The sequence below is a fragment of the Pagrus pagrus genome, assembly GCF_965226575.1.
Source record: "Pagrus pagrus genome assembly, chromosome: 8".
NCBI lineage: Eukaryota > Metazoa > Chordata > Actinopteri > Spariformes > Sparidae > Pagrus > Pagrus pagrus.
In genome coordinates, this window is record NC_140192.1 from 25,470,344 (window position 1) to 25,482,792 (window position 12,449).

General features: G+C 40.5%; 2 protein-coding genes across 16 annotated transcripts; one reads left to right on the forward strand and one right to left on the reverse strand.

The window, feature by feature from the left end:
* The first annotated feature begins 2,065 nt into the window (after positions 1-2,065).
* On the forward strand, positions 2,066-9,808 carry tgoln2 (trans-golgi network protein 2). 15 transcript variants are annotated; one of them, XM_084359421.1, is made up of 5 exons: positions 2,066-2,250; positions 4,850-6,486; positions 6,517-6,717; positions 7,365-7,448; positions 7,537-9,808. In XM_084359421.1, exons 1-5 carry the CDS (start codon positions 2,193-2,195, stop codon positions 7,540-7,542), a joined length of 1,986 nt encoding a protein of 661 aa, XP_084215547.1. In that variant the 5' UTR covers positions 2,066-2,192; the 3' UTR covers positions 7,543-9,808. The 15 variants fall into 15 exon arrangements, with proteins under 15 accessions (XP_084215547.1, XP_084215549.1, XP_084215540.1 ...); XM_084359423.1 differs by having other exon boundaries at positions 4,850-6,456; XM_084359414.1 differs by having other exon boundaries at positions 4,850-6,366.
* A 710-nt stretch (positions 9,809-10,518) lies between these two features.
* LOC311261737 (dual specificity protein phosphatase 18-like) lies at positions 10,519-11,980 on the reverse strand. The gene has a single exon (XM_084360633.1). It carries the CDS (start codon positions 11,414-11,416, stop codon positions 10,874-10,876), a length of 543 nt encoding a protein of 180 aa, XP_084216759.1. The 5' UTR covers positions 11,417-11,980; the 3' UTR covers positions 10,519-10,873.
* Positions 11,981-12,449: the final 469 nt, after the last annotated feature.

Below are 12,449 nucleotides of genomic sequence, written 5' to 3' on the forward strand. Positions count from 1 at the left end.
TTCACAGACGCTGTGATTCCGCAATAACCTACACACCAAGATATTTTCAGGTATGTGTAAAGGAAATATGCGATGACTATTTTTGAAAAGAGGAAGTGGAGCCTTTACAACTTCCCAGTTTGAGCAACTGTCACATACCAGTAACAGCATTTCAATCACAAGTGGACGCTGGTTCAAATCACGACACTGATTGGCTGTGGGACGTGGGACGTGACTTTCCTGTAACTCTCATCACAGTGACAGTTGAGAACATTGCTTCAGAATTGCTTTAAATATGTTGTGCTTTAGCTTGTAGTACTTTTTATTTATTTCCAAGAATCTGTTCTGGTTGTGTCTGGTAAGGTGATATCTTGTTGCTTGTCTGCTTGCTTGGTTGGTTGGTTGGTGGGTTGGTTTGATTTCAGGGTCAGGAGTTCACCTTGTTTAACAAGTTTAGTCACACCTGACTGGAGCACTGTGAAATTGTTAGGAAAGGTTTTTTTTAGGTAACACTTGACAACAATAACAGGTACAATGCAGGCAGAAAACTCAATGTACAACGTGAATCCAGATCACAGCTTTTTAAGAGGAAAATTCAAGCACTTTCAAGGTACCCAAACCAAAAACTTCCAGACTTTCAAAGCTGTTATCATCATATCTAAATTGTTACTATAAATACAATTGTGAAAAATAAAGTTCACACAGTTCTTTCCTACCCGCTACAGTTTTTTTTTGTAACACTTATGATAATAACCATTTATAAATGCTGAATGTATAGTTAATTAAACTTTAGTAAATAGTTATTTCACTGTTAACTGTGGTTGTGGAAAATGTCAGCAACTGTTTGCATTCGTATGACTGAAACTTGAAAATGTCACTTGTTCGTTTGATATGCCAATATTAAATTAAAAATGTCAAAAATCTATTAATAATCAAAGTTTAAAGGACAAGTGTGTTGTTTTTTAAGCATCGTTTTTTAACCAGTGAGACATTTACCTAGTAATCGCATTGTTGTCAGTGAAATGTCACATGTGTTTGCAGAACAGGAAGGCGTGATGAACACATATTCATGCCTTAAGCAAGCAAACAGATATTCTGTATACATGCATGTGAAGAAAAGTGATAATCCACATGTGTTGTGTAAGGCAGCTGGAGTGGTAACAACTATTGAGAATAAAGTTTGACGAGAGGAGCATGAAGAAGATCTAGTCATTGCACGGGCGATTACATTTTGAAATGTTTTTAAGAAAAAGAAACGACAGACATTTATAATATTTAAAAAACAAATAACAGAAAATAAATAAAAAGCAAAGCAGACAGACAGAAAAAAAAAAAATTACATTCTCCATAAGTCATAGAATGATAATCAACCAGCCTCCTCAATGGTCTGAACATATACTATTACTAATACTATTATCTTTTATCTTTGTCATGCAAAAATATAAATTAATTACTGATATACTATCCTTATCAAACATACATTCATTATTTACACATTTTTATCAACCATTTTTATGTTAACCATAAAGTTATCTTTTTGCATATGAGTATATTATTATATTTGATTTACAGTACACAGTATATAATATAATATTTTGTATTTATAGAATATCCAATATCTGGTTATGCGTATAAAATACAGTATGTATGAATGTAGAATAGAGTAAATATAATAATAATAATAAGAAAATAAGAATAACTATGAAGTAACCAAATAAATAAATAAACAATAAATAAACAGTAACCCATGTAAGTAACCTCTTCATCCCTCTACCTTGTGAATATCATGTCTTTATGCCTTCCTATTTTAAACCGCTTTATGTTTGGATTATTTAAAACGAGTCCCCGGCTTCTTCAGTTGTTTAGGAGGAGTGCTGTTACATGTTTTTGAACTTCTCCTTTAAGCACAGCACTTGGGTCAAAAGATACTTAGGTACTTTCCATCACTGCTGCAGGCAAATACAACCCTGCAGCAGTGTGATGCATCAGCAGCCTGCAGTGTCCGCCCTCGGCCACCAGGCGGCAGTAGAGTCCACTCCTGTGTCTCAGTGTGTAGAAGAAGAGCAGGCTGGTTTGTACACGGAAGCAGGAACAGGGCTTGTCACAGCCTCCAACCTGTCGACCCGCATTTGTCAACGCGGATTGTGGTGTGAGCCCCAAGCAGCGACAGATTAAACTTATCTGTCTCGTCTTTTCGTCGTCGTGTGGACACAATGAGGGCATGTTTCCTGATATTCATTGTATTTGTGAGTTGCTGCTGCTCGGTCAGAGGTGGGTGAAGTGTTGTATCGTTTTGGCTTCCTATGTCATCAGTCTGACACCCCCACAGTCCCTGTTAGCTAGTTTAGCTAGTTATTTATCCACAAATATCACCTGTTCTCACCTGCTGTTGGGTTGGTATCATTTTATTAGTTCACTAACTTGAAATATTGTAAATGTCGTCACATGTCGCTGCTGTTTAAACGGTAACTAGTGTAAACCTGTTAGCTCAGTGGCTCTCTGGGGGGTGTAGAGTCACTGCAGAGGGGGTGTGGATTTCAAGTGAAGCTCAGTTTAATGACTCTGATTCAACGTTACGTCATGGAAATGAGGGGAATTGGTCAAGCCTGTAGAGTGTGCTGATGCTATCTTGCTCTTTATTTGACTTCAACTCGGTTCATAGCCACTATATTAAAGGGTCATTTTGACCAATTTCACACATTGAAGTGTGTTTACACACGCATGTCTTGGGCAGCATTGATGGGACGTAACTAAGTACTCAAGTACTGTACATGAGCTGAGTTGTGAGGTACTTGTACTTTGTACTTGTATTTCCATTTTCAGCCGCTGTATACTTACACTCCACTGTGTTTTGGAAGCAATTGTTGTACTTTTTACTCTGCTGTATACATTTGATAACAGAAGTTACTAGTTACTTTATAGATTTACAGATAAAATGTTACATCAGAGCCCATACATACATACATACATACATACATGTTTTGTGTACTTTTTACAACACTGCTGGTGAGTACTACTGCATATGTGAGATTTCACCTTGAGCCTACATTACCTACAATGCAATTTAACCACTGAGTGACATCACTGGAGGCAATTCAGCACAGTACATGCAGCTTCCTCTGGAGCCACTAAAGGCTTCACACTACTTGTTCACATGTGCAGTAGTCCTCCCCAAGAACTGTAAACACACTTTAAAGTGTAAGTTACCATTTAAATGGAGCAATTTATTTGTTTTAGTTTTCATGTTCAAAGTCAAACATTACACAATCAAAAACACTTATAACAAAACAAAACACTACAGGTTGATATGAAGGCAGATTCATCTGTTTCAGGACCTGGGACTACTGACACTACACCCCCATCCCACATCTACTGCTCTTCATATATTTGTCTACAAACCCAGTTGTCTCTAAGTTTCCGTTAAGTGCAGTGTACACAACAGACTATATAGCAGTTTAATTAAACTCCCAGACAAACACTCCGGAAATTATACCTTGTTTTGTCCTGGATTGCATTTTATTTAATGGAGTTTCAAATTAAGGCCATTTTTAGAGACAGGCAGACATTTTGACATGTGATTGCAGAAAAAGCACAGGTGTAATTGATAAAATTAACGATAGCGGCATTCCATTTAGATGGAATAGTTCAGATAGGTGATCTCTTGTCTAGGTATTGTGCATGCCTGCTTATGGGGAGCTGTAAATGCTAAATTAAGTAAAAGCTTTCTACTATGCCAACTATTTTGATCATCAAGTAATTATTTTAGTCAGATTTTTCAAGCAAAAATGTCAAACATTTGCTGGTTCTAGCTTCTTAAACGTAATGATTTACTGATTTTCTTTTTCATTTATGATAGTAAACGAAGAATCTCTGGGTTTTGTACTATTGGTTAGACAGAAGAAGGGATGGGCATTTTCACAATATTTTGACATCTTATAGAAGAAACAATTAATTGATAATGAAAACTAGAATGGCACTCAGTAGAAAGCATACCGCCGACATGGCCCAACAATCCTCTTTTAGACTTACTCATAGATACCAACCATCTAAATACAACTGTTATTTCTACAAACACTTTATCTTACTACGTTAAAGAAAGTCAGAAAAAAATCCTAGATTCATCCCTTTTATCTGGATCTGCACCAAAGGTCAGTGGGGTCTATCCTCTCACTACCTGTCGTCTCTCTGCTGCCGCTGTCTTCTTAAAGCATAAAATAATAACATCAATTATAAGAAAGCAAACATAATATTGAAAATACACACTTTTTTAAACTTCAATTGACATTTTAATTTTACCCTCTCTAAAACTAAAATTTACATGAAATGAAAAAAGTTTTAGTCAAAATAAAATCTAGATTAGATTCAACATTACGTGTGTCACTCTCCTCTGGTTTTAGGATACATCTCATAAATAACAGCAATTACAATTATTTTTAGTGTCACTTGTTCTTGTTCAACCTTTACACCAAAATAGTTGTCATTTTTCCAAGTGCTTGGAGGCTGTTTCTTCGACCTCAACGTTATGGCCTTTACGTTATGCTTTTTACAGCATATAATCTGATCATCTAAGGTAATCATCTTGGCTAATTTCATCAAGCTGGGAAAGCTGACAGAAAGAAGACAGAGGAGATTACTAACAAGGTGCGACAGAACAGACGAGCAGTGCCAACTAATATTCAAATGTTTGCAGCAGAGACAATGGAGAAAAATAATGAGGACAACCAAACAATTGTATCTAGGTCAGCAACGCAGAGCTCATAATGGCTGCAATTATTATTTGATGCTATTTGAGACACTGTTTTTTTTTTTTTATTGTCACCATGCCCTGTGTTCTGCTGGTTAAATCTACATTTTCATTTTTTATTAACAGGGGCTCCAGCACCAAAACGTCTGCAGGACGATAACAGTCAACCAGCAGGATCCAGTGCAAACAATAAGAGTGCAAAAGTACCTGCTACTAAGGATGTGAACGCAGAGGATGATCAATCAGGGACAAATGGAGAAATTAACCATGGAGACGTCACTGTAGCCGCTGAGAAAAAGACACAGGAAAAGGGCACCAGTGGGAAAGGGGCAGAGGGAGACGGTGCCACTGAGGTAAAGACAGAGGGAGAGGGCGCCACTGAGGTAAAGACAGAGGGAGACGGTGCCACTGAGGTAAAGACAGAGGGAGAGGGCGCCACTGAGGTAAAGACAGAGGGAGAGGGCACCACTAAGGTAAAGACAGAGGGAGAGGGCGCCACTAAGGTAAAGACAGAGGGAGAGGGCGTCACTAAGGTAAAGACAGAGGGAGAGGGCACCACTAAGGTAAAGACAGAGGGAGATGGCACCACTAAGGTAAAGACAGAGGGAGATGGCACCACTAAGGTAAAGACAGAGGGAGAGGGCGTCACTGACGTAAAGACAGAGGGAGACGGTGCCACTGACGTAAAGACAGAGGGAGACGGTGCCACTGACGTAAAGACAGAGGGAGAGGGCGCCACTAAGGTGAAGACAGAGGGAGAGGGCGCCACTAAGGTAAAGACAGAGGGAGACGGCGCCACTGACGTAAAGACAGAGGGAGACGGCGCCACTGACGTAAAGACAGAGGGAGAGGGCGCCACTAAGGTGAAGACAGAGGGAGAGGGCGCCACTAAGGTAAAGACAGAGGGAGACGGCGCCACTGAGGTAAAGACAGAGGGAGAGGGCGCCACTAAGGTAAAGACAGAGGGAGACGGCGCCACTGAGGTAAAGACAGAGGGAGAGGGCGCCACTAAGGTAAAGACAGAGGGAGAGGGCGCCACTAAGGTAAAGACAGAGGGAGAGGGCGCCACTAAGGTAAAGACAGAGGGAGAGGGCGCCACTAAGGTAAAGACAGAGGGAGAGGGCGCCACTAAGGTAAAGACAGAGGGAGAGGGCGCCACTAAGGTAAAGACAGAGGGAGAGGGCACCCCTAAGTTAAAGACAGAGGGAGAGGGCACCCCTACGGTAAAGACAGAGGGAGAGGGCGCCACTAAGGTAAAGACAGAGGGAGAGGGCACCACTAAGGTAAAGACAGAGGGAGAGGGCACCCCTACGGTAAAGACAGAGGGAGAGGGCGCCACTAAGGTAAAGACAGAGGGAGAGGGCACCACTAAGGTAAAGACAGAGGGAGAGGGCACCACTGAGGTAAAGACAGAGGGAGATGGCGCCACTAAGGTGAAGACAGAGGGAGACGGCGCCACTAAGGTAAAGACAGAGGGAGAGGGCACCACTGAGGTAAAGACAGAGGGAGATGGCGCCACTAAGGTGAAGACAGAGGGAGACGGTGCCACTAAGGTAAAGACAGAGGGAGACGGCACCACTGAGGTAAAGACAGAGGGAGATGGCGCCACTGAGGTAAAGACAGAGGGAGATGGCACCACTGAGGTAAAGACAGAGGGAGAGGGCGCCACTGAGGTAAAGACAGAGGGAGAGGGCGCCACTAAGGTAAAGACAGAGGGAGAGGGCGCCACTGAGGTAAAGACAGAGGGAGAGGGCGCCACTAAGGTGAAGACAGAGGGAGACGGTGCCACTAAGGTAAAGACAGAGGGAGAGGGCGCCACTAAGTTAGAGACAGAGGGAGAAGGAGCTAAAGCCATACATAAAGACACAAAGACGAGTCAGGTTGGCCCATCTGGTATAAATGATGAGGCAGAGAGCAGTCATTTCTTTGCCTACCTTGTCTCTGCAGCTGTGCTGGTGGCAGTGCTTTACATCACTTACCACAACAAGCGCAAGGTACTTGACCTTTCATTTTCAGTCATACCTCTTTGAAGCATGCTTCCTCTGTTTCCTCTGTTTCCACTGACCCAGATTTGAGTTGCAAAGGTGGTTTATGCATTCTTGTTGCACCAAATGAAGATAGAAATGGGAATTTTTGAAACCCAGAAATTACTCTGCTCGTCATGTTGCAGACCTTTGTTTAATACTGGTTCAGGTCTCCACTATGTGCACTGGAATAACTGCACCATAGTTTAACTCCCTCCTCTCAGTACTCGTGGCAGCATCAAAAACACTTATACGTGGCCAGCTTGTACATTTTTTCGCCCCGACAGGAGGATGAAAAGAATGGTCTTTGTTTTGTTACAGAGAGTTAGATGAGAAGATTGATTTATAGTTAGAGTTAACAACAGTTAGCAGTTACTCTGGTTATCTGCTGCCCCCTCTTTGTTTTGAGTACAAATTCAGCAGGTAGCCAATTCTTACATATTGCACCTTTAACTGTCTAGTACTGTGTGGTGTATATTAAGCACAGATAGATATGCTTGTTATTTATCCTTTGTGATGTCTCTCAGTTCTAGCTTGGGCCTCTTATAGGTCACCAGTTGATTTCAAGCTTCATAGAACGATGTAAGTCAGTTGAAAACTAATATGTCTCTCCCCAGATAATTGCCTTTGTTTTGGAAGGAAAGAAATCCAGGATCGCACGGCGACCTAAAACTTGTGAATACAAGAAGCTGGAACAGCGGGTAAGTTGTTGATATAAGAACAACAGAAATTATAGTTTCATTAAATATTTTGTGACTTTATTTTTTCATTCACTCCATTTTCTTTCAGATGTAATCTCAAGTTCTCTTGAAGCTGTTGCCTTGAGCAGTTGAATACACTGGGGGCTGTGTGAGAAGAGGGCGAATGGATACTGCCATCAGATATTTCCCTGGTGGACTCATTGATTTCACCTTGTGTTAAATGGACTTTCTTTCATTGTGTACCTTTTAGATGCTTATTGTGTGACTATGCAGATGACACTGTTGCCTTATTGAGGGAATTAGTGAAATGAAGTGAAGGTAAAAGTAAGCATGCTGTTTTTGCACTCGTGTCGTTATTCTACTTTTAAAAGCAACCTTGTACCTTCAGAAGGTTCTGACTCAGGATATTTCAGTAGCAGATGAAAATATTAGCTTTTTGGATTCCAGACTTGTTTGTACGGTGCATTAGTGATTGCACTGCATGCCTAATTAAGCCATCCGAATCTTTGTAAAATACTGGCTGTGTACATTTTCTTTGAGCTTGTTTTAAATGTCTATGAGATATAATGTATGAAGAGTCCATTTAGATGTACAAAATGATCACAGTGGGGTTTCTGCTGGTGTTATCGGCCAGATGAATGTAATGGCAACGGTTATTTTCCAAATGATATGCTAGCACAGTGCTCACCCACTTTAACTTGTTAAAGACTGACACTTTGAAGGAGACATATTATGCTGATTTTCAATTTTATTTTATTTTATTTTATTATTTTATTTTCAAAAATTTTATAGGTTTACATGCCTTAGTGCTTAAAAAACAGTGCTACAGCACTGTATCCCCCCTCTGTCTGAAACACTTTGTTTACCTCCTGTCTCTTTAAGGCCCCCCTTCTGAATACCTAGTCTCCTCCGATTGGTCAGCTCAAACATGACTGAACCAGCACCGCTAACAACAACAGAGCGGCTGTGCTAAACCTATTCTTATATGCCAAACTAAGCATGGATTGTGGAAATGTGTGACATGATGATGTCATGTGATGTCACAAAGTCATGGAATTAAAGGTGCGACTACTGACAAGGTGTTTCAGGAGCAGTGTTTTCAGTGGGAGAGAGGAGCTTCTGTTGTTGAATTTGACCTTTTTCACGTTCAAGATCTTTTACATGCACAAGAAGGTCTTCTTTAACAGATATGTTTGTTCTTACAGCAGTCTTGACATTTTGAAAAACATGATTATTTGCCTTTTTCTTGCTGAGAGTTGGATGAGAAGATTAATATCCTCATATCGTTCTGGTAAAGCTTCTGGTTAGCCTAGCCTAGCATAAGGACTGGAAATGGGGAAACAGCAAGCCTGGCTCTGCTGTAAAAGTAATATGTTAGGGGTTTTCATATATATTGTGTAGCATTTAAGCATTTTTAGCAACTTGCTAAGTGCTATAGCTTCATATTTGGCGCACAGCCATGAGAGTGGGGTCACTCGCTTTATCCAAATCTCAGCAAAGAAGCAAACAAACATTTCACAAAATGTTGAACTAGTCATTTGACATTTTGTTATCATCAATGCAAAAGAGTCTGTGTAGCATGAATGGCATTGTTAAAATGTTGGTTATCTAAAGTTTGTCTGCATGCTGTATGGCTGCCCAACACCTTCCTGGTTCTCTGGTTCCTCTTTTGGTTGAACATTAATAACTTGTGCCACTTGCTACTTTGCATTGAAAAGTAAAGTTTTGTTTTGACTGTTCGGACTGCACTATTAGAAAAAAAACAAAACCTGTCTGTGGGGATAGTTTGACCACTAAACAGTAGATTAAATCTTTCTTCTAGAGTAGATATGTGTGTGTGTGTGTTTAGTTCAGAGATGACAGACTTGTGCCAAATTGTGAAGAATATTACTGTGATACTGGTTTTGTGCCTGTCTCCTGCATAAGCTCTGTATTTCTCTGGACAGTTGTCGGAATATATGGAAGGCACTTTGCTTGAAAAGGAAAAGAAATATAACCTACTTGTTTCTTGGCAGAATCAAAAGTCCATAGTGTGCTCCGAAAATATATTTTTGTATGTTAGAATCTGCAAAGAAATTTCAGTGTTTTTATACAATACTTTGCTTTTTCTCACGAGTGACATAAGCAGCAGAATTTGTTTGTTAGTTCATGCAGTTTGACTGAAATTAGCATGAAATTAGCATGTTTGCAAGATGTTTAATGACCATATTGCTTAATAAATACGATATTTCACTCTGTTCACAAAATGGCTGTCCATAAAAAAAATCCTGCTGTCCCTGAAATGTATGATTGCACAAATGTGTGTGTACTGAACCGATTAAGAGTATTGATTCTAAATTAAAAGCTTTTTGTAATTTCTAGCCTCAAATGAGTTGAACTGACTGCCTGCCTGCACTTTCACAGCTGCTGAGCTGATTCACGGCCTGTAAGGAAAACTGAAACCTATAGAAAAAATTCTTAGATCATTTACTTAAAGTAAAAGCAGCGCTAGACTGTAACTGATTAAATTTACTAAAGTACAATATTGAGGTATGTGCTGTATTTTACTGTATTTCTGTTTTCTTCTATACTTATACTCAGCTACATATACAAGGCAAATACTGTTTATATATTTAAAATCTAATACTTTAATACTTTTACTCAAGTACTATTTGTATTGGTTACTTTTGCCAAAGTAATATTTGAACATGATATCTTTACTTTTACTCGAGTATGACTTTTAGATACTATTTTACAACACTCAGTAGATGTGTAGCAAAAGTAAAAACAAAAATGGTACCAATGGCTGATAAATCATGATTCATATAATACTTGTAGGGCTGCACGATATGGTGAATCAGTTATATTGTGATTAATACAGATATCGCCCCCCCAAAAAAACCTTAAAATCATGATTGTTGGGGTGTGTACTAAACAATCATGTATTGTTTTGTCACAAATTGTAACCTTTATCAGCAGCTTATATGCTTGTTTTAAATTGCAGGCTAAACTCTTTATTAGTTGGCTGATATTGGCTCGTCACAGACATACTGAGTATATGTTCTCTGATGTGCAGATACGGAAACTTCCAAATAGATACAGATATTTGTTTTCACCATGTAAAAACAAAAGAGAACACAGTAAAAAAGGCTTTCAAAAAACAAGTCAACAAAATGAAAATGTAAAGAACATTAAACTCATACAAGGAATTTAATCAAGAATTTCTAACAAACCCCAGAATGTAGATGTTCGAAAGCCAACCTGATTAATTAACTCATAATGTGTTTACACAAATATAGAAAAATATATCTGATATCATTTCAGATGTTGAGGGTCATGTATAGTCTTTTCTCACTGCACTGTCATCTTGGACAATAAAGTTTATTCAACTCAGGAAGCACATTAATGTAACCCATACACCCCTCCACAGTAAAGTCCTGCCCTTTTCACAGCGGCATCATATTTCTGGCCTCCTCCTCATAAATGTCTGGTATGTCTCCCATGGGGGAGGACACCATCCGGACAGAGTTGCACCCACGGAGCTCCATCTCATACCGGATGAGCTGCTTCCAGAAGCCCTCGTTCGGCCTCACGATGGGCCGGCAGGTCCTCACCCACCTGTGGGCCTCCAGGAGGGTCTCGCCGCGGTGCTTCATCAGATGGGCCATGCACAGGGCGGAGGAGCGGCTCACACCGGCGTTGCAGTGCACCAACGTGCGGCCGCCGCGCTCCGCAGTGAGCCGGATCTTATCTGACACCTCGTCAAAGTGATCGCAGAGAGGAGACCCCGGGGTGTCAGAGACCGGGATGTGGATGTACTCCTCCACCCCTGGAGGAGGAGGGCTGCTGCTCTCTGTAACGTTCACGATGCAGGTTATCTTGCACCGAGTCAGCTGGGAGGGATCATTAGCGGCTCTGCCATTACTGAGGTAAAGATGGTCGGTGACACGGCACAGGCCTGACAGACCGGCAGGACCCGGCTGATGCATGCAGGGACTGATATTTATCGCTGCAGCAAAGTTGTGTCACTAAAATGCTGCAAAGTTTCCCGGTTGATCCATCGAGGATCAAGCTCCTGTCAGCTGTAAGGCAACACAGGAAGGCCAAATCTGTGTGAAGGCGCACGCTGTCGCCCCCGGCTGGATGGGGTTTGGATGAGCTACACAACACAGCTATTCTCTCTCACATATTTTAATTTAGAATAAAAAGTTTTCGATTATAATAAGACTTATTTGAATCTTTAGATGTTAAACTGACTTTCTTTTACTCCCCTAACCTGAAAATAAGTCAGTATGTTTACACTTCCGGTTCCCTCGTCTCAAAAGTCAATGGGATTTTTGAACAGGTTTTCAGTTAACTAACTGAAGTAAGGTCTGTGGTTAATACAAGCTTAAGAGATTGTCACGTTTTACTCTACAACACAAAATACGGCAGCAAATACTCCACATGTGAATTAAAAAGCGTTTACGTGTATTAAAAGCTGCGGTTGCTAACTAGTGAGACTACAGAAGTTGTCGGGTACGTTAGACTTCAGAATCAGAATCAGAGATAATATATTGATCCCCGAGGGGAAATTGCTTGCGTTACAGCTGCTCCCATTCAAAAGTCTTAGAAATATGCAGAAAATAAAAACAATATATAAGCAAGAATAATAAAAACAATTAAAAATATTAGAAATGTACATTCTACTAGAATATATCCATATATACAGTGTAATAAACGCTACAGTTGAAATAAGGGTTATTGCACATTATTTGTCTTAGTCATTGCACATTAGAGGGACACAAAGTGTCCAGAGTCCTATTGACTCAGTGTCTGACACTCAGAGCGAGCAGCTGAGCAGTTTGATGGCCACAGGCAGGAATGATTTCCTGTGGCGCTCTGTGGTGTATCTTGGTGGGATCAGTCTAGTACTGAATGTACTCCTGTGGCTGACCACCATGTCATGGAGTGGATGGGAGCCATTGTCCAAGATGACATGTAACTTGGACAGCATCCTCCTCTCTGACACCCCCGTCAGAG